The 22,443-nt window shown below is 42.2% G+C and overlaps 1 protein-coding gene across 50 annotated transcripts in view; it reads left to right on the top strand.

The window, feature by feature from the left end:
- SLMAP (sarcolemma associated protein) overlaps window positions 1-7,460 on the top strand; it is a 152,225-nt gene extending 144,765 nt beyond the window's left edge. For 27 of the 50 annotated variants that reach the window (XR_015151487.1, XR_015151485.1, XM_086367330.1 and 24 more), the window contains 3 exons: window positions 1,858-1,992; window positions 4,101-4,190; window positions 5,553-7,460. Coding sequence is in view for 47 of the 50 variants with exons in the window: in XM_086367330.1 (XP_086223456.1) it covers window positions 1,858-1,992; window positions 4,101-4,184 (219 nt within the window). In the remaining 3 variants the exon portion in view is untranslated. The remainder of the gene's footprint in view (window positions 1-1,857; window positions 1,993-4,100; window positions 4,191-5,552) is intronic. The other 23 variants (XR_015151486.1, XM_086367329.1, XM_086367314.1 and 20 more) reach the window with 1 other exon arrangement.
- Window positions 7,461-22,443: the final 14,983 nt, after the last annotated feature.

Below are 22,443 nucleotides of genomic sequence, written 5' to 3'. Positions count from 1 at the left end.
TGTATATTTTGATTTAGTAGGAATATCTGTAATTTAAGAAACATTGAGCACCCAAGTCCACCCTGCAAAGACTGACTCAGGAAAGTTGTGTAGCTTCACCATCTAACCCTGGGGCCAGAGTCCTTCCCACCCCCTCTCACAAGCTGAAGGTAAACAGCAGGATCTTCCTGACTAAGCTGCCTTCCTGTCTTTCTCCACAACTTCTGGAATGGAGAAATGATGAAGTGCTTTGGTGTACAGGGCAGGCTGGATGTAGGAATGGTGGAAAAGGAAAGTAAGGGAAAATGTGGATCAGCAAAGCACTTTTCACTTAGTCACTTTAGGAATCAGATCATTGAGAATTGATTATGTTCTAAGAGACTTGGTGCAGAGACTAGTCTAGGTACACTGAATTTGTTTTGGCAGCCTGCCGGTAACCTTCTGCCATCTGGAAGGAAGTACATAGACCCCACAAACTAAAAAAAAAAAACAACCTGTCATAAAATCCATGAATCTTACTCCTTAAGTTTATTCTCTGGCATACAACCCAAACTTTTTCTGGGAATGTGGTTAGGCAACAGGGAGTTCCTTTCATATTTTACCTCCCTCTCTGTACCCGTGTCTTTCTTCCTGCTGTGGTGAATTTGCTGCTGACCCTAAGCCCCTGCCTGCACTACTTCTGACTAATGTTTTTCCACATTTGCATCTATAATATTTATCTTTGGAGTGCATAATGATGAGTGCCTAATATATCCCTCCAAGGTGTTTGCATTATTCAGAAGCACCATATAAAGGTGTACCTTCATTGAGAAATTCCTAGGATACAGCCAGAAAGGAACTGGAGACTTTTCAGCCTCGTGGGCTATGTTTAGGGAAGAGGAGAAATCTTTCTAGTATGCCAGACATGTGGTATATTTATTTTATATTCAGCCCTTGTCTGTCTGTCTGCCTCCTAAAACTTTCAGAAATGACAGAGTGGGGCAGTGGAGGCTGAGACAAAGGCACAGCCAGCAGCAGAACAGTGTTTGCTCTTTGCCGGAGAGCTCAGCTTGCATGGAAGATGGAATATCTCGAAGTGGAACCAGTCTCGAATTCCTGCCTCCTGGGGCATTTAATGTAGGGGCAAACCATCCTCCTTTTTACCTTGATGTCACCCATGTTCAAGGGCTAGATTGCCTGTCCAAACTTTATTTTATATACAGTGAACTGTTTTCCAGAGCAGAAGGTGGCGTGTTTCACTAAAGAAAAATAGCAGCAGCAGATTTTCTTAAGTTATTTTTCATTGATGCTTCTAAGTCTTAAGTCAAGAGAGAGATATGTCCCAGTCAGTTACCTTAGATAATATTTCTCTGCTTCATTTGCCTAGACATTCCTTATCCAGAACACTTTAATACACAGTGATGCTGGGTAAAGGGAGGCCTAAGGAGAATTAAAAGTTATTACTTCAAGACTAAAATAACTTGGCTGACATTACTTACCAGGATATAAACTCAGACTTCCGAAACTTGCCATTTAATTAGGCTATGGAGGTTTCTCTTCACTTGCTTTCCTTTTGCTCAGTTTGGAATTTTACTTTTCTCCTCTAACTCACTTAGTGGAAAAAGTGACACCTTATATTAGAAACACATGATACAATGGTGACTTCTCTTAATTTTTTTTTTTTTAAACTCCAAGGCCAGAAAAGTCTTACATGGAATCAAGTTAACATTAAAGGCTTCTTATTATCAGTGCAAATGATCCTTATCCTCCTTATAACAAAAACGCTTGACTGTGGTGGTGCAGGTGACTAAACAGGGTCTGGTATTTAAACCTGACTAAACACATAACTTCATACCCATTTTAAGTTGAGTCTGCACACTCTTTTTTCTTTGCCTTTAGTATGAAAAGACACAGACTGTACTCTCAGAACTGAAGTTGAAGTTTGAAATGACTGAGCAGGAAAAACAATCAATCACAGATGAGCTCAAACAATGTAAAGACAACCTGAAGCTGCTCCGAGAGAAAGGAAATAATGTAAGTCTTTGCAAACTTGGCTTAGCTTTGATTGAGAGGCAGGCGAGAGCCCTGAAGCTGATTTTTCAGAAGACTTATAACTGATTTGAGAAACTAAGACCTATAGTACACATGAACCAAGATTTTCATTATGAAATTCCATAATGGAATCATTGTGCTGTCAAATTTTTGAGTAAGAATTTGCCCCTTTAGCCTGTACCCCAAAAAAAGCCTAAGGACTACCTGAAGGAAGAGCCTTGTTTGCAAAAAAAAAAAAAATTTACCTAAGAACTGCCAGCTTTTCCTAGATAAATCTGAAGTTCTGTCACTAAGCTTCATCTAGCTCTTGTTTTCCCCCCTCTGGGAAACAAAGCACTGTACTACCAGGGACCCACTGAAGAAAGGGTAATGCATGGTGACTCCTTACCATTTGATTGTATCAAAAAATGGAGACTTAATGATGGTTTTCATTTTATACTAATCATGTTCTGAGGCACATTCCTAAAAAGCTTAGTGGCTTCTGGGCCTCTTATAAACATTTGGAAGTATTAGTGAGTTTCTGTAGGGCTGTGTGTGAGTGAGTATGTGTTTGTGTGTGTGTATGCAGTTAGAACATTGTGGTATAAATTGAGTTTAACAATATTAATTTGTATTTCATTTGCTAGAAAGGCAGATGGTCTTTTGAAAGATGTTATACTAAATAAATGTCGTGTTACACGTTTTAGTGATCATTGCCTTTGTGGGCCCTAACTGATGGATGTTCAGTGTGGTTGATTGTGCTCTGACTGATTTCAAACCCCTGTCATGGCTTGGACACAGCAGTGGGTGTGAGCCACACACTTCCCATGGAGGAAGGCACTCTGCTTTAACTTGCAGCACAAGTACCAAAGAGTACTGTTGCATGGCCATCCAGTTGTAGTCACACTCAGAATGCTTATGAGTTGTGCCCAACTGTCCTTTGCTTAAAGAAAGGTTTAGTTTAAAATAAATAAAGACTTGTTGCTCAGGTGGAAGCCTTTCAGAAATTGATGAATTGGTTATGGAGGCTTTATGATAAGCAAAAATGGATTGCATTTATTGTAAAAATGTCAGTTACAGAACTCTTCTGAAATCAGATCATAATGGTTTGGTTACTTCTCTCTCTTATGTTAATTCATCTCTCTCTGATGTTGAAATTTCAGTCTACCTTCTACTAAATTAACCTGTGAAGACATCTAGCATAATCAGAATGGATCCCTCTGTATGATTTAGAACCTTTTTGAAAGTAGCCTTGCTATTAATATTTACAGTTCTACAAGTAATTTACTTTAAGGGTAAATTTCCTCTATTTTTATATTAGAGTTATGGTAATTAAATATTACTCTATAATAACACTCATTGTAGTAATTCCCTTCCAGTTTAAAAAAAAATTTACTGGGAATTCCCTGGCTATCCAGTGGTTAGGATTCCATGCTTCCACTGCACGGGGCACAAGTTCAGTCCTTGGGCAGGGAACTAAGATCCCACATGCCACGAGGCACGGCCAAAATAATAATAATAGTAAAGTAAAAGTTAAAAATTACTTCTTAAAAAAAAACAATACTTCTGTTCTGGTAATGTAACTGAAAGCCCTGAGGCTCAGCTGCCTGTCTTTATATACTAAATGCTTCTCATACAGTGTGTCAGATCTCTTGCTTGAGTTAGGAACTGTGTATCACAGAGCATTTATTTTTAAGCTTGAAAGCAATACTGTCTCAAGCAAAAGAGTTCAGGTTTAAAAAAAAAGTTTTGATAAAGGGATAAGATAAACCTTAGCAATTTCCAAAGGAGTACATTGTCAAATAATGGATTCCAAGTATGGAACAAAAATACCATACCGTCAAGCAGAGCATCAGTTGGTGAGGCATTTTCATCGCTCTGTCTTAAAGTGCTATGTTTCATTATGTAGTTAGGGACACCCACATTGCCTCCAGCCATTCTTTAAAATGTAGTTTACCAGCTTACTTACCCTGGCCCATCATTCTGGATGATATTAGATGTCTTTAAAATGTCTTTGTACCCTCCCTCCCACCCACCCTGGGTTCTAAATCATCTTATCTGATTTTTTTTTTGTAGCATAAAATGATTTTAATATCCCTTCCCTTCTTTAGCCTTCCATATTACAACCCGTCCCAGCCGTATTCATCGGCCTATTCCTGGCTTTCCTGTTTTGGTGTTTCGGTCCATTGTGGTAGAGAAAGGTACAACACTACTGTTGAGTCGTGTCTGTCTGTCCCCGTCACCTGTTTGTGCCATATTTGTAATATAGTGCATGGCAAAACCACGCAGGTATTTTGTTACCTGAAGCAAACCCTTCATTTAGTATGCTACATGTTGTGTCATACCGAATGAACTGAACTAATCACATAACATTTTGTCTTGTTTCCTTTGTAGTAACGCTAACCATGAATTAATTCCAATCTAACCAGATGTTAATATGCTGCCTTTAACTGAGTCTTTGTCTCTAGCAAACTGGAGTAAACTATGAGTTGCTGCAACTTAGTACCCCCTTCCCAATTATGTTTAATCAGATTTGAATGACAAATGAAGAGTTTGCCTCTTTGAAGTTTTCAGCAAGCTTTCCTCCCCCTCCTCTCTTCCCTCTTTTTTTCTGTAGTGTAGAATTCCGTTGTTTCAACCCTTTGCCTATATACACTGTGGCTAAGAAGATGAAAAAAGATGAGAGAGTAGCATAAGGGACAGTGACTCACAATCCCAACCTCAGTATGCACTTCCTTGTGAGAGTATCAACCAATCCCATCTTTCTGAGCCCTGATCTGCAACAATACAACATTTCTTTAAAGGCCAACTTTCCCAATACGACTTAGAACACTAGTGAAAATAAGGTTTCAGACAAAACAAACTGATATTGTAAAGCCCTCTGATAGTTCAGAGAGAACAGCCTATTCATGCTTGCCTCCAGCAAACATACAGGTTAGCACAGCATATAAGATGACCATGTGGCATTATTACCCTTGGACATGGTCTTTACCAACAGCATCAGACAGGCAAGGACCTTAATATCACTTTTCTGTTTTGAACCCCTTCTGATTTTGTCTTCTATAATTTCAGATTAGACTATCAAAACTGACCATTTTATTTCTATCACCTTACCCACCAGCCCCTTGTATAAAACTATGCCAACATGTGAGTCTGGTTTTTATCAAGAAATAAACATTTTAGGCAGAAACATACTCCAGGAATCTCTGTACATCAGTTACCTGAATATGTGGAAATCAGAGTAAATAAAACAGGCTGAACTCTGAGAGTTTCTTAGAGAAGTCGCTGTTAGGCTTCAAACAAAACTGAAAACTGCCCAAGACTCTCCCAAAATGTATTATGCTTCCACACAGTGGTCCTCTAAAAGTTCTTGCTGTTCTGGCTCTCCTCACATCCTCACTCCCTCACCTTTTCTTCTTTCCTTCTTAAAATATTCTTATGCAGATATAAGGTTTTTCTAATATTCTGTTAAGTATTCAGGACTCTGTGGAACCAAGGGGTTAATAGGTATGAAAAAAAAGAGGGGAGAATGTGATTTTGACTCTTGGTTTCTTTCCACACAGAAACCCTGGCCCTGGATGCCCATGTTGGCTGCCCTGGTTGCGGTGACAGCCATCGTGCTGTACGTGCCAGGTCTGGCCAGAGCTTCTCCATGAGAGCGTTTCTTGAGTCCGTACACCGTCCTCCCTCTAGAAGCTGGCACCACACTCATGCTGGGGACAAACAGAACCATTTTCTTCCTTTTTACCTCTTAAAACAGCAGAAGTGCAAGAATACAGCTGTAGGGTCATTGCTTTAAAGTATATAAAATGTATCTGTCTATAAAGAGGATATAAAATTGTGACTCTTCTACTGTAAGCAATAATTTGCTTGCAATTTTTCATGTAATTTTTAAATGAGTATGTTTAAATTCTGAATATTATTACGGTGGCCTAAAGTAGGCTTCTTGGTACACCAAATTATTTATAACATTAAATTTATGGGTATTTTACTCTGAATTCTAATGGCCAGGTAATTCTTTCTTTTTTTTTTTTTTCTTTCTTTGATTCGATAACTACCCAAACCAAACAACTGATACATACATGGGAAGAGAGGCCCTGTGTGCTCAGTGCCTATCGGTTTGAAATATATACACATATATATATATTTTTTACATATTTACGCCATTTTTACTTGTTATAAAACCACTGAGCTATTGGGAACAAGACTTAGATACAACTGTTTGCGTGGATTTTTTTTTTTTTTAAAGGAGAAATACACTTGGAAAATATTCTGTTCTAGTGATGATTTGGGGAATATGTGCACGCTTGTTCAGCCTTAATGTGACTTGATGATGTGGAGGACATCAACTTTGAAAAACTTTCCATGAGAGTGCGTATTTTCTTGAGCAAACTGAAGTATTTCTGGGAGCAAAAACATAGTAATTATACAGTTTCAGTGCAGTAAACCAAACTGTTGAGTCAATTGGAATGTAATTTATTAAACCTCATGTATTTAAAGAGATATTTTTCTTTAAAAGCCAAGTTACTTTCTCATATACAGCATTTTAGGAAGCATGACTTTTTTTTTCCATATCATCTCTTCCTCCAAGCATGTTTAATTGAAGAAAGAATTAATATCTCTTTAGATAAGTTTTTACTGACTTAATTTGGTTATGATATTTCAAAGCTAATTCGTGTTCAAGGTGAGCTATTTTACCTACCAACAGATTTCCTGGTTGGGTATATAAATGGTAATTTACTTTTTATTGTTGTTAACTGGGACATTCTGTTAATGAGAAGCACTATCCCCAAGATGAATAGTATTCCATGCACAGTGAAGCACCTAAGCACTGCTTGATGTTGCAAATTTAAAACACGGAAGTGAAGGTTTAGCTATGGTTTTTGTACGGCACCACAGTTATGTCAATAAAGATTATTTAGGTCATAGAATATCCTGAAGTATCACATAGTTAAAATTTTTCAGTCAATGAAAACTGGGAGGGAATGTCAGTGAACTGGCTTGAATGTTCTGTGGCAATCCACAGGCCTAGCCAAATATTGAAGTAGAGTTTAGGATATAATTTGCCTTGTGATGTTTGGCAGTCATTGTTTATACTTTAAAGGTTATATTTTAAGCTCTTTGGGATTTGCTGTTGGGAGGATCACTAGACTTATGGAGGAATTAGTCACAAATTGACTTGTAGAAAATACTGTCATGTAGTTCATTTCATCTTTTTCTGTTGCAGGAAGCCACTCCACCACAGAATGCTAATATGCCAGTGGTACCCAGTACCTCTTGTATATAGGTTATTGCAAATATTGTTCTGAAATGCTTAACTTCAGAATTACATTTTTTAAAGTAAATAATTGTTTAAATCTATTTTGTAAAGATATAAAGTACAATAGAATTTCTGGAGTACAGATTAAACTATTTGCACTAACACACGTGATGTGCATGATTTAATAAAATAACTTTACTCTCCCTATGCATTTTTGAGTTGGATATCATTGAAGTTCTTAGTACTGACTCTGCTATTGTATTATTGGTTTTTCTTGAAATGACTCTTTATGCAACATAATTTACATTTGGTGTTCTTCAGGGTTTAAAAGAAAACGCTGAGCTGTTTCCTCCAGGTTTTATTAGCCTTTTATTTAACTTACTGGTCTTTTTTTCCCCCCCTTTTACTATGGTTATTGTTAAAACGTGACTCACTTTCCAGACAAGTCTCTTTAAATGTAAAGTCTAGTATCAATATTTACTTTATTCAAATTGAATAAATGGGTTTTTGTAGTTACTGCCAGTTTTCCTTAAGAATATAAATGAGCCTATTCATAAGCAGTACCCCCAGTTTTGTTCAGTTTGTATTCAGGTTATATAAAGAGTAGGATTATTCACTGGTAGTGATAGAGCCTTTAAGAGATTTTAATCCTAGCAGTCAAGAATTGAACGACCCTGTAACACATTTAAAAATTACAGTAAGGCGCTAGACTGTTGGGTCAGAAAATGAAAAGAAGGTTGTGTTCAAAGCTAAACAGATCCTTATTGGCCTCTGGCTCTGCCTTTTATCAGCTTTTATTGCCTGGCTTTGCCTTAGGCAAATCATTCTGTCTTCTTTGAGTTTTTACTTCATCATTACCTATATTTTTAGTGATGGTATGAAAATGAAAAAGATAATGTATGTGAAGTGTCCTTTGAGTGGTAAATAACACTGCAGATAATTAAGTTTTAGGTGAACCAGTACAGATGTTTAAAATGAACTGAATGACTCATCTGTTGAGACTTTTATGTGTGAATGGGATGGAACTGCAATGGAATGACTCCTGAGAAAGCATCAAGCTCTGTTCATCCCTTTTATAGTTGTGTCTCTAGGAAGTACATACATAGTTTGACAATGAGCCAATTGCTTACAACAGTTTGGAATTCCTGTTGTGACTGCCTTCAAGAGCAGTTCTGAGTCACATATGAAAACCCATCACACTGCTGCATAATCAGAGGCTTTCAACCAAAAATAGTATTGCCTAAACTTGATCACTCACTTTAATCACCAGACTTGACCCCCAGTGACTTTCCGCTGCTGTCAGAAGGATGGAAGTCTGTTACCAAAGGGGAAAAAACTGCATACAAATCAACCATGTTAAAGATGCACAGCCTTCCTCCCAGAAAGTTCATGTCTGGAAGTTTATTCTGAGGATATAATTGTGGGTTTAAAATTTTAACTACCAGGACATTTAGAGAAGCATTTGTCTGTAATAGTGATGGATAAACTACCTGAATATCCAGCAGTGGGTCATTAGTTAAATAAACTAGTATCGCCATCCAGCAGATTGCTGTGCTTACAAAGTCTGCAGGAATATATTCATACTATATTAAGTAATAGAAGGAGTGTAGAATAACCTTGGGGGGGGGAAGTGTAGACGTACAGAATATGTTTATGGCAGGAGGACTCGGAATGATCTCGTACCCGGGCTGCACACTAGCGCTTCTGCCTGTATGATTGAGGGTCAATTCTTTTCTCTTTTTATGATTTCTGATTTATTTTTAGTAGTAAGTGTATGTTGCTTTTGTAAATGAAAAAGCTATTTGGTTTTGCTTTAAATCAGAAACAAAAAGAATTCTGCAGAATTTTAAATTGCTTTTTGTAATTGAATGAGTAACTTGTTATGGTACCTACGTTTAAAGGAGTTGATGTTCATTTGCACTTACAGATTCTGGTGTGTTCATTTAAAAATCAGTCTTACAGTTTTAAACATGCTTTGTCCAGATGTATGTAGAACTAGAATACTGGAAGAGGTCTGAGTAATTTGTTCTTAGCTTTTTGCCTATCCAGGCGAAAACCGAGAGAATTTTTGACTCACGGTAGGAACTATGGATAAGTTTTAAAGTTAGGATGAAGATGATTCCTTTTTGCTACTCCATATTGTGTCTCCGTGCTTTACTGGTTTTATATCCGTTCATTTAGCAACTACTTTTTGAGTGTCTGATGTGAGGCATTGTGCCGGTCCTGCCGGTACTCAAGTTTCTATTGCCAAAGAGCCTTTGATGTGAAGGAGAAATACAGGCAGGGAGGCTGGCAGTCTCAGTCTAGGGTGCTAGAGGAAGACATAGGAGCCTGTGGAACCATTGAGAGAGGGTGCATTTCCTCTCACCTTCCACGGTCCAGCCCAGGGACATCTGGTCGCAGAGTCAAAGTGAGTTTCCCTTCGAGGCAGTCTGGGGAACAGGACTGGTTTCTCTCGAGGTACCTGGATTTACAAACCCCTGAGATCTGAGATTGATTTTCCTAGAATAGGAGAGCATGTTTAAAGTTTTATGTACTATCCTAGAGTTTTGCCCTGTTAAATGGTTTGAACTGTACCTTGCAGCTACTGAAGGATTTAAATTTTAGGTGTGCAGCATTATAATCCAACATCTCTGTACACTAGAAAGTGATGACCACCGCAAGTCGTTACCATCAATCATCACCATACAGTTAACCCCTTACCCATTTTGCCCAGCCTACCTACCCTCTGGTAACAACTGACCTGTTCTCTGTATCTGAGACTTTGTTTTTGTTTTACTTTGTTTGTTCATTTGTTTTATTTTTTTTTAGATTCCACGTATGAGTAGTATACTTTCTCTGTCTGACATTTCATTCACATAATACCTTCAGGGTCCGTCCATGTTGTTGGAAATATTACTGCATGTTGTAACATTCTTTGTTATATCTGAGTATTATTCCACTGCACACACATACCATATCTTTATCCTTTCATCCATCAATGGTGACACTTAGGTTGTTCTCATATCTTGGCTATTCTAAAGAGTGCTGCAATGAACATAGGGGTGCATATATCTTTTTAAATTAGTGTTTTTGTGTTCTTCAAATAAATACCAGAAGTAGAATAGCTGGGTCATATCATAGTTCTAATTTAGATTTAATTTTTTGAAGACATTCCATACTGTTTTCATAGTGGCTACACCAGTTTTTTCAGTACTCCCAACAGTCGACTCTTTGCAACTCCATGGACTGCAGCACGCCAGGTCTCCCTATCCATCACCAACTTCCAGAGTTACCCAAACTCCATTGAGTCGGTGATGCCATCCGATCATCTCATCCCCGTCCCCTTCTCCTTCGGCCTTCAATCTTTCCCAGCATCAGGGTCTTTTCAAATGAGTCAGCTCTTCGCATCAGGTGGCCAAAGTATTGGAGTTTCAGCTTCAACATCAGTCCTTCCAGTGAACACTCAGGACTAATCTGCTTTAGGATGGACTGGTTGGATCTCCTTGCAGTCTAAGGGACTTTCAAGAGTCTTCTCCAACACTACAGTTCAAAAGCATCAATTCTTTGGCACTCAGCTTTCTTTATAGTCCAACTCTCATATCCATATATGACTACTGGAAAAACCATAGCCTTAACTAGATGGACCTTTGTTGGCAGAGTAATGTCTCTGCTTTTTAATATGCTATCTAGGTTGGTCATAAATTTCCATCCAAGGAGCAAGCGTCTTTTAATTTCATGGCTGCAGTGTACAAGGGATCTCTTTTACCTATATCCTCTCCACGTTCATTATTTCTTTTCAGTAATAGCCATTCTGACAGGTGTGAGGTAGTATCTCACTGTGGTTTTGATTTGCATTTCCATTGTAATTAGTAATGTTGAACATCTTTTCATGTTCCTATTGACCATCTGTAGATCTTTGGGAAAATGTCTGTTCATATCCTCTGCCCACTTTTTAATTGGGTGGTTTGGAGTTGCCTTGTTACAGTTGTTATAGAGGATATTTTTTCTTAAAAAGGTGAAAGTGTCCTAGTCTGGGCCATGGATTGGATGGAACCAGTAAACCCTGGCACATGAAGGCAATCACCGTATCTTGTTACATGTGTTTACAGTGCTGCTCATTTAGCAGATAGACCAGCTCCATATTTCTTCCAAAAGATTTCAGCCCAGATCATACATGATTTGTTACCCTGTTATGCAAAGACACTGAGATAAAGGCTATGAAAAAGACAAGAGCATTGAGAATAAAAGCAGAAGGGACTGGGGCCTGGGTAGGAGAGAAAAGGAGCTTTTTCTGGATATGCTCCAAACTGTCCACACTTGCTGTCCACTTTACCTTTTCATCTTGACCTCTGGAGTTGGCCAGAGGACATGTAGGTAGCCAGGTTCCGTTTAGCAGAGATTCAGACTTCTGTGAAATTACATCCTAGTGGATTTGTTTCAATCCTAAATTTTTCTGTATTTCTCTGATTTTGTTCCACATAGAGTTTGAAGCAGGCATGTGTGCTTGGACAGCATATTTTTCCCTCTTAAATGGCAGGGCTCCATTCCTGCTGGGCTGAGAAGGCTTGCTGGTGGTGGGCTGTTAAAGCAGATGAAGGAGCACCAGTAAGGAAGCAGCACCAAAGGCACTTAAGAAACCTCGGCTGTTTCCACTTCTTGAATCACAGGTTTCCGCTGTAAATTACTTCACTGTTCATAAATCTTTGCGTAGTTATACCATTCCGGTTTTGGTTGAAAACTTGCTCTGAGATAATTAGCCTATGCTTATTTAACCTCCCTCATTCCCGCCATTCCTTAGACTCCATAACTAAATTCAAAGAGTTCATGTGTTTTGGATATTTTTTACTGTCTGAGCCACCAGGGAAGCCCTTTGGGATATTTTTAACCAAATTTTTATTTTCCTCCGTGTACATAGAGCTGATCACAGTTTCTTCTACAAACAAAATTTGCTGGAGTTTGAAAGTTGGACATTTCTGATTTATTTCTTTATGTAGCTAATAAAATCACTGACAAAAATCCATGAGAAGAGTTGATTTACTCATGTAATTTTAGTAAAAAAAAAAAAAAAAAAGCTTTGTATTTTAAATACTTAAGCCAAAAATTAGGTGATGAGTTATATATGTGCTGTGTCCACATAAAACCCTTTCTTTGTGAAGTGAGAATGTACTGTGAGGAAGAGTACGAACTGTGATAGTACCCACAGTAAACAGAACCTTTGGCCTGCTTAAATCATCTGTCTTTGAATTTGTTTTTCTGGTCTCATTTTATAGCAAACTCCTCAAAATTTGTTTTAGTTACCCATTTCTATACAACAGTTTACCCCCAAATTTATCAGCTTAAAATAGCAAACATTTATTATCTCACACAGCTTCTGAGGATCCACGAGCAGCTCAGCTGAGTAGATCTAGACCACAGTGTCTCTCGAAGTTGCAGTCAAGGTATTGGCTGGGGCTAGAGGATGCCTGGCTGTTAGCCTAAGGCCTCATTCAGTTCCTTCTCAGGAAGGCATCTCTATAGGGCTGCTTCAGCACAGCAGCTCGCTTCCCCAGAGTGAGTGAGTGAAGAGAGCGAAGAGCACACAGAGGAAGGAAGTCTGAGCCTGAAGGGACCTGCTATCACTCTGCCTATCACTCTGCCGACGTTCTGTTGGTCACACAGGTATAATAGCAAAAACTTAGAAACAACCTGAATGTCCATCAGTAAGGATAGAGATGAACTGGGACCACACGATGGAACGCTACACAATAATTAACATTAATGAGTCTGAATGTTATCAGTGCTGGTAGAGCTCAAATAACGTTGAATGAAAAACAAAAGCCATTCTGGTGTCTTTGTAGGAAATGTTTAACTACTGTCAGTAGATACTAACTTCATATAGTTATGTAAAGTTATATGAAGTTCTTATGCTTCTGGGATGATGGTGGGAGAGAAATAAGAGACGTGAAGGAGAAACAGAAGGGACACCAGCTTTAACGGACATAAATGCTTTCTTTTTGTTTAAAAGCACATGTGACAGAATTTAATACTTGTTCATTTGGGATGACAGGTGCAAGAGTGTTGCCTATATTATAGTCTTATGTGCTTGTGTTTGAAGAAAAGAGTTCTGATTAAATAGACCATCTCTGTAAGAGTGGTGTATTTTACTTACGCAGGCTCCACTGTGACCAAAGTGTCGGCGGTAGTTGGACAGGTTTCAGTTGAGTAACCTAAAATCACTGTCTTTATTTTGCTCTGTATTGTGCCTTTTTAAAAAAGAGCTGTTTTAAATTCATTAATACCATTTTATGAAATGCTGTCATTCTTGTGGGCGAAGGGACCATATTACACAGACTTTCAGCAGCTGGGCCTCAGGCAGGCTGACAGTATTCCTGATAATTGCCGCTTTGGCAGGAGTTGCTGTGAAAGTGAGAAGGAATTGTTAATCAAGCAAGCCCTTTTGTGTCATCAGCTAAGGAAGGAGCTTACTGAGTCAAGCAAGTTGCTCTTGGCCTCCCAGAAGCCTCTGCTGCAGCCTTCCCTACAGCTGCAGCCTCCTGATTGTGTGGAGGTATTGGCTAGGGCGGATCGTTTGTGGAGCTGGTGACCGGAAGTCAACGTAGGAAAATCAAGTCTCTGCTAGTCTGTCTGTCCAGCGACAGTGAGCCAAGCTGGGTGTTGCAGAGGAAATTGACTAGAAAGCAGAGAGGGGTACCTGACTCTTGGCTCCAGATGATTACATGCCCGGCATGACTATTGGCATTATCTTCTGAATTGTCAAGAGAGACTGGAAACTGGACTTTATGTTCACTTTCCACATAAAAGGGGAGGGGAGAATGCACTCTGTGAAGCAAATAAAACATATCTGCAGGCTTTTTTTTCTTTTGCCAGTGTGACTAACAAGCTGGCAACCTCTGTTCTAATCAGGCCTAGATTTGTAAAGTACCAGAAGTGACTTATGCCAGAGTTGGACTTAGAACAATAAAAATGTTCCAGAAATTTTGGAACTAGACTTAGGGTTGCCAACATTTTATTTTGTCGAGCAGTAACATTTTAAATTTTTATTATAAACAAACCACAGCTACTATTTACTTTGACTCTAAAAAATAGGATGCATCTAATAGTGGTCTGTAATTCCTTATGAAACCCTGGAAGAAGCCAGATTTGTTTTGGGATTGAAAGTTTGTACATTTTGAAAGGTAATGTGGTGCATAGAATACTTCATAATAACATGTAAAATTTTTGCAGTGAACCATATGAATATTCAACTAAGTGGAATACGTGAAAGCTATAAATAACCATGTGTCAGTTCAGGACAGGATTATCTGCCAGATGAGTTTTGATGCCAAACCAAAGACTTGGTTTTCAGAGCTCTTTGGATTCTGGGACCTGTATCAAAAAAAAAAAAAAAAAAAAAAAACCAGAAGAACAGTCCTTTAAATGGACTAACTCTGTGAAGCCCTCAGCATGCTGCCCTTATGTTTTTCAGGTCACCCTACACCCTCATAGACTGCCCTGAGGATTGGACATTTGGGAGCTTCTTTTGTGGGCCAAGACAAATCTTTATATGCTTCCCCACTTTCACTTGGCTCCCTCTTGCAATGGGAAGCACATAGCCAGCCGCATGTGGCAGCATCTCCTGTAACAGACAGTGTTCCTGCCACCAAGTCCGCAGTCCTTGTGTCTCCTGACTGCACGGGTCCCAGTTCCATCTGTTTGCCCCTAGAACTCACCTCCTCCTTCCATGACTACTCTGCAGCCAGGGAATGCACCCACCCAAGCCAGCCTGAGGTCCAGTGAGCTGGCTCCCCCAAACTGTCCCTGCCATGTGGCAAGGCCACCTCCCAGTCTGAGGCTCCTTCTCCAGCCACCAGTGCTTCGTCAGGATAGTCAGAAATGGCTCTCAGAGGGTCTGCACTGCAAAGAGTGTGGTAGGATTGGTCAGTTCAAAATAGCTTCCTCCATGCCTCCTGAGGAAGTGTGTACTGAACCCTAAGTCATACTGACGCCTCTCCTTTCAGAATCAAATGACTTTCAGGGAACAGCTGGAGACATTGGTAGGGGGAAAGGCTCTGACAGGCCTTGAAGGAAAGATTTGAGCTTTTGGGAGGATGTTACAGGAAGGCAGTGCAAAGGGGAAGGGAGGAAAATGTCAGGTGTGTGAGTGGTTTCACGCACACTGGAGTGAGGCCTGGAGGAAGAGCCGGATTTGGGAGGACCCCTGACATTTATTTGAGGTGGAATAAATGATCGAGACAGAGGGAGCAGGGTGTGCAGAGGGTGCCCCTCCACACTGCGCAGAACCAGCAGGCCAGCTTCAGCTGAAAGGGAATTTATCATGAGGCCACATTATATGCAGGGCATTTGTTGCTCTGTCTCTCCCAGTCGCCTTCAAAAATGCCCCAAGCAGCCTCCCTGCCCTCAGCCCCTGGAGGACTTTTTCTGTGACCCTCCTCCTCCCCCAGCACTTTCCATCCCAGGGGTCATCTTTGTGTAGCTTCAACCCCCTATTAAAATGAGCTTCTCCTGGCAGGACTGTCTGCTCGCCGCCCTGCCGCAGCCCCACACTGCCCTGTGAGTTTTCCGATTTTCTCCATGTTGACCGTGCTTTGGCCTCCCTGTGGGGAGATACCAAATTTCCCCTTCCAATCTCCTACAGTCCCTTCCAAAAATTCCGATCTCAGGCTCTGGGCATTTATTGCATTTTTATGATCAAAGCTCTTATCCAAGCAGGATGTTTTCCATACCAGGAAGCTTACGAGGATCCAGAGTGACTGACGGGAAGAGGAGTGAGATGATCAGTTTTCTCCAGTTCCTGGGTGAGTTTAGCTCAAGACAAGGAATTGGACTTTTAGTGTAGCTTCTGTGAACACTAAGCTAAGCACATTAGTTAATTCAGCACACATCTACTTCCTTTTCTTTGTAACTTTTTATTCTGATGTGATTTCAAACCCACAGAGACACTGTAAGAACAACACAGGGAGCTCTCGTTTACCCTTCACCCAGATTCACTGACTGTTTACACTTTGCCCCATTTGCTTTATCATTCACGCACACCTTTTTTTCCCTGAATTGTTTGAGAATGTCAGCTCGTCCATCATGTTCCTTTGCTTTAGTATGTTCCTAAGAACAGACACGTTCTTGGCTTTTTAACTTTACCAGAAGTGCTAGTTTCTTGACCCTACTGTGGTGCTTACTGACAATCAGAGGATTTCGGCCCAGAGTTGTCACAGGGCCTCCTTCCTCCTGACTAGACCCTGCAGGGATAGAAACTCACACCAAGGTGTAGAGGGCTGGGTTGTCGTCTTGGAAAAGTTTTGGATAAAAAATGCAAGCCCTGTGACTTCCCTGAAGGTGCAGGGGCTTGAACTCTGTGGTCCCAATGCAGGGGGCCCAGGCTCAATCCCTGGTCAGGGAACTAGATCCCAAATGCCACAACTGAGAGTTCGTAGCCACAACTAAAGATCCCACATGCAACTAAGGCCTGGTGCAGCCAAATAATTTTTTTTAATGCAAGCCAGGTCACAGCTTCAAAGCCAAGCATAATTTGGGGAAGGTGGCATAGATTAAGCTGGGATCAGACCTTGTAGCATATTTTTTTCTGGCTACGTGTTGCCAGAATCAAAAAGGTAAAAAAGTTGCATGGTTGCACATGCAGCGAGCGGTTTCTCTCCCATCTTACCCCTTGCTGCTTCTGGTAATAGTTGCGGTCCTCACAAGTGACCTAGAAGTTGTCTTTCTTCCACCGCTGTCTATGCAGGAGTCCCTAAATCCTTCCTGCTCTTAACCAGGTTCCCAGAGATTCTGGAATTCAGAGGCTCCCAGAAGGGCAAGTGGGCAGTCGTCTTCTTCAGGGTCCCCACTTTGTGGTCAGGCATCATGGACAGATGGGCAAGCAGATCAACCTTTTTCTTTCTCTGATTGTAAAATTAATACCTGCTTATTGGGCACTTCCCTGGTAGTCCAGTGGTTAGGATATCACCTTCCAGTGTAGGGGGTGGGTGTTTGATCCCTGATCTGGGAGCTGAGATCCCACATGCCTCAGGGCCAAAAACGTAAAACAGAAGCAGCACTGTAACAAGTTCAATAAAGATCTTAAAACTGGTCACATTAAAAAAAAGTCTTTAAAAAAGATACCTTGTTACTGGGAGAGAAAAGCATACATTTAGAAAAATATGAAAAAGAGTTACAGATTACCTGTAAGCCTACTATAGTTCTTGTGTTTATCTTTTTAGACTTGCTGCCTCAGGAATGAGTGTCGTGTAGCTAGGAATCCACACTCTGGAGTCGTCAAATCTAGACAGTTCTGTCTCTGCCATTACTACCAGAGTTTAGAAACTAACCTCTGAGGTACAGTTTTCTCATCTGCATAATGGGGTAATGATAGTACTTGGTTAAATAAGCTGATGCATGGCAAGGGCTTAGTCCAATGCGTGGTGTAAAGCAACTGCCAACAAATGTCAGTTCTGGGCAACAAAAAGGGGGCTTCCCAGGTAATTCAGTGGTAAATAATCCACCTGTCAATGTGGGCTGGAGACAGATTCGATCCTTAGGTCGGAAAGATCCCCTAGAGGAGGAAATGGCAACCCACTCCAGTGTTCTTGCCTGGAGAATCCCATGGACAGAGGAGCCTGGTGGGCTACAGTCCATGGTGTTGCAAAGAGTCAGACACGACAGCAACACAGCACAGGTAACCGAAAAGGACTCATGCCGGAAAGGAAGCCTGCTGTTTTAACAGTGGTTTATTCATTTCAACAAGTATTTTTTGAGCACCCACTGCACGCTAGGCATCGTGCTAAGCACTAGCAAGCTAACTAAACAAATCCTTATCTTTGTGAAACTTACATTCTCTTGGAGAGATAACAAACTTGTATATGTGATAAAACATGTCATGATCAGAGGAAAGATCTGCAGGAAAATTCAGCATGATACAGCAGATAGAAACACCATCAGGCAGTTGCCATTCAAAGCAGGAAATTCCCCGGCCATCCAGTGGTTAGCGCCCCAAGATTTCAGGAACTAAAGATCCCACAAGCCGAGGGGAGGGGCATGGCAAAGAAAAAATTCAACGAAAGAAGAACCAACAAAGCCGTCAGAGAAGCCCTCTTTGAAAAGCTGATGTTTGAGCCGACGTCTGAAGGAAATGAGGGCTCTGAGTGACTATCTGGGGGAAGGCAGAGAGAGCAGCCTGTGCAAGAGCTTTGAGACAGAAGCATGCTTGTCATGTGTGAGGGCGAGTTAGGAGGCCAGTGCAGCAGGGAGGTCAAGGAGGCATGGGGACCCAAGCTCTATGAGCCACTGAAAGGATTGTAACTATTTCTCTGAATGAGATGAGGACCCGGGAGAGGGTTGAGGAAGAGGAGTGATGTAATCAGACCCTCATTAGATCTCAGTACTTGTGTGTCGCTTTTTTTTTTCACTGTAGTGAAAAGCTACACACCTTAGTCCTCCAGACTGTCAACCAGCACTCCCAACCCTGTGGACGCCCACCCCACCCCCCGACCTGCAGCATCACTCAATCCACAGCCTGCTTCACACAATGCTCCCCGACAAGACCTCCTCCCCCGGCCCCCGCCTGCAAACCTGGACAGGATTTACATTCCGGAAACATGCCCTGGTGCCTCCAGGCCAGGCCATACCCCCAGCCTTGCTGTAAGCTCCTCACCAGCCAAAACAGCCAGTGGCCAGCATCACCCCGGGTCTCGCCATAAGCCAGTTCCCTTACCTGGGAGCTTGTTCTCCACTCTGATCTGCCGTCGTGCAGCTGGCGTCATGACCGGTTAACCTGCACAAGATAAAGCCAGAGGGTGCGGAAGACAGGACCCCACCCCAACACTCAAGGTTGGGCAAAGAAGCGTGCCCTCAGGGCCACCCAGACAGCCCCCGGGAAGGAACTCTGTTCCTCCCCAAGCTCTCGCTCTGTGGAGAAAAGGGCCGAGAAAGCATTTTACAAGTTTGTGTAGAGCATTATGCAAATAGGAGAGCAGTTAGGGAAATGACTGGAGTTTAAAATCCCAGGTTCTAGTTTAATACCCCATTTTTCTGATAGCTGCCTCCTCCCAGACGTTGGCAATGTCAGCCCCAAACACCTGAACTCCCCCCAAACGCCAGCATATTCCCCAGCTTCTCCTTTGCTGTGCTTGACACAAAGCAGGTCTTGTATAAAGCGAGGTGGGGGCAGGGAGGGGAGGGTGGCCTTGCTTTGGAGCACACACTTTCACCTCCTCGCAGTTCATTGTTTTCATACAGAATTCCAGATGCACAGGGCAGGCAAACAGAAGTCTCATTCATAGCCAGCGGGCCCCTGGGCTGCTGTGTTTCCCCGCCTCCTCCCTCTTGCCTCTCATTTCAGTCCTGTGTGAAAGTTATGAAGGTGGTAGACTTGGGGCAGAGCACGCTGAGGGTGTCCTCCCCGGAGGCTCTGCTGGCCTCTGGACGTGACTGGATTCCAGGCACGTGCCGCTGACCACTAGTGAAATGACCTTGAATGAGTCACCTTTCCCTTCTTTCTTGAAAAGTGTGGTTCTCAGATTCTTTCACAGTCTGGTGCTCCTGACAGCTGTTCATCAAAGTTGACGCGTACTTATTATAATACTTCATGCCTCCTCCTTCCGTTCAATTCAGTTGGCACAGAGCTGAGCATGAGAGCTCCTGATGGTCCTGGGGAATCTTATCATGGGTTAAAAAGCCTGTCCTTGCATAGGACACACATTTCTGACTTCCCACCACTTTCTCTCTCTTCAGACAAGACCCCACACTTCCCTGTTCTTGTTACCTGAAACTAGTAACACTACAAACTGCACTGCACGTACATTTTTTTGTTTAAAGGCTTACGTCATGGACTCCCTCAGCCCCACAGGTCCGCACACGGCGCCACACTGATGACGGGGCTGGGCAGCAGGGGAGGCTCCAGGCCTGTGGGTCGGGGTGGGGAAGGCATCTGATCACAAAATCCAAATATGCACTGTGTTGCCCTATTTATCAATTTATTTATTTCTTTAGCAGCATCAGATCTTAGTTGCAGCATGTGGGATCTTTGTTGCAGTACACGGGGTCCCCGCAGAGCAGGGGTCCCCAGCCTCCAGGCCATGGACCGGTACCTCCTGTCAGATCAGCAGCAGCATTACATTAGAAATAAAGTGCACACTAAATATAATGTGCTTGAATTATCTCAAAACCACCCCCTCCACCCTAGCTCCGTGGAAAAATTGTCTTCCACAAAATCGGTCCTTGATGCCAAAAAGTTTGGGGACCACTGTTCTAGAGCACACAGGCTCAGGAGTTGTGGCACAGGCTTAGTTGCAATATGCGGGATCTTAATTTTCTGACCAGGGACAAACCCATGTCCCCTGCACTGTAAGGGGGATCCTTTTTCTCTGGCTGTGCTGGGTGTTTGTTGCTGTGCTGGCTTTTCTGTAGCTGAGGCGAGCAGGGGCTACTCTCTAGTTTCTGTGTGAGGACTTCTTACTGTGGTGGCTTCTCTTGTTGCAGAGCACAGGCTCTAGGGCGTGCAGGCTTCAGTAGCTGCAGTGTGTGGGCTCAGTAGTTGCAGCTCCTGGGCTCTAGAGCACAGGCTCAATAGTTGTGGCACACAGGCTTAGCTGCTGCGTGTGTGGCATGTGGGATCTTCCCAGATCAGGGATCAGACTCGTGTCTCCTGCACTGGCAGGTGGATTCTCTACCACCAAGCCACCAGGGATGTCCCTATGGGTTGCCCTCTTTAGGTGAGCATTAATTTAGCTCTGGCACACTGGAGGAGGTGTGGGTGACTGGTCTGTGGAGATTTTCTGGGCAGTTAAGAGAATGAAAACTGAAATGTGCAGTCTCACACAAAGTGGGCTGTCTTCAGGGAGTCAGTTGTCTTCAGGGTCTTCTGGAAAGTGGAATTTGGGCAACATTTATCATGTACACTTCCTTGTGTCTAAACGTTATACAGTGAGGATTTATCCATTTTAGACCACATTTCATAAATCTAAGATGCTATTGCTTGAAAGCTACACTACCATGAAGAAAAACAGTTACCAAATTATCCCTTTATGTCACCAATTAGTAAGACATGTCTGGGTTTTTCAGATGTTAAAATGTGTGTGGGGAGGGGAGTGGGGAACATGTTAGAATTCGTGAAATGCAGTAATTATTTTTTTCTGGAGGCTTTTAGAGGGATCTGTTCCCTGCCTCCATCCCAGCTGCTGGTACTTGCTGGCAGTGCTTGGGGTTTCTTGGCTTGTAGACATGTCAGTCCAATCTCTGCCTCTGTCGTCACATGGCCTCCTCCTTGTATTGCATGTATCTGTAGTTTCCAGACCTCCCTCTCCTTATAAGGATGCAGGTCATTGGATTTAGAGCCATCCCTAATCCAGCATGACCTCACTGTAACTTGAGTCCATCTGCAGAGAACCTACTTCCAAATAAGGCAACATTCATAGGTACCGGTGTTTAGCACTTGACCGTCTCCTTCTGGGGTACACAGTTCAGCTTGTAACAGCACTTACCTAACTCATTTCCCAGGACTCACCATCACAGACCCCTGGCTTCTTGGGACAGTTTGAAGTGCTGGAAAGAGCAGAAAACTTGATAGTTCTGGTGTCAGCTACCAAAGGTCTCAAGTAGACCTGAGACCTTGATTGGTCTCGGGCATTCTAGGATTCCATGTAGGCCTATTAACAAGCCTCCAGGGAGAGCTAGGCAGCTTCATGGCTGAAGTCAGTACTGCACTGGGTAGAAAAATGGAGCTATCTTGCAGACTTCAGCTCCACTCCTCACTGTGTGTGGCTCTGAACAGTCTTCATCTCTCTGGACCTCAGTTTCCTCATCTGTGAAATGGAGGTGATAATGGTACCTGCTCCATAAGGTACTGTTTAAAACAGAACATATGACGCTGTAAACAAATAAATGTTCATTGTTATTAGTCTAATAGCTCCCACTCACAGACTCACAACTTTGCTCCTTTTTAGCGTGAGAAAGGCTGTCCTACTAAACCATTGGAAAGTTCCCCTTCCTTCCTAGGCCAGTCATTGAAGAAAAAAAAATTTATAAGTCTGTCTTCAATCTCCAGCATACACAGCAAGTTCCTGATTAGGGTGAAGGAGGCCGCTCTGATTTTCACCTGCCCAGGTGATGTGTAGGCAGATGCCAGCCCAGCCCCCAGCCTTGCTTCCAGACTTGCCCTGCTTTTGTGACTGGCCTCTTCTCTGGCTGGTTGCTCTGGGTCTGATGTGGAAGCTGATTTCCCTGGT

The sequence above is a fragment of the Bos grunniens genome, chromosome 22 (assembly GCF_055505025.1).
Source record: "Bos grunniens cultivar Pamir isolate PY7600 chromosome 22, Bosgru_T2T1.0, whole genome shotgun sequence".
Taxonomy (NCBI): Eukaryota; Metazoa; Chordata; class Mammalia; order Artiodactyla; family Bovidae; genus Bos; species Bos grunniens.
The sequence above is the reverse complement of the archived record's forward strand: the minus strand, read 5'-3'. Positions and strand labels throughout refer to the sequence as shown.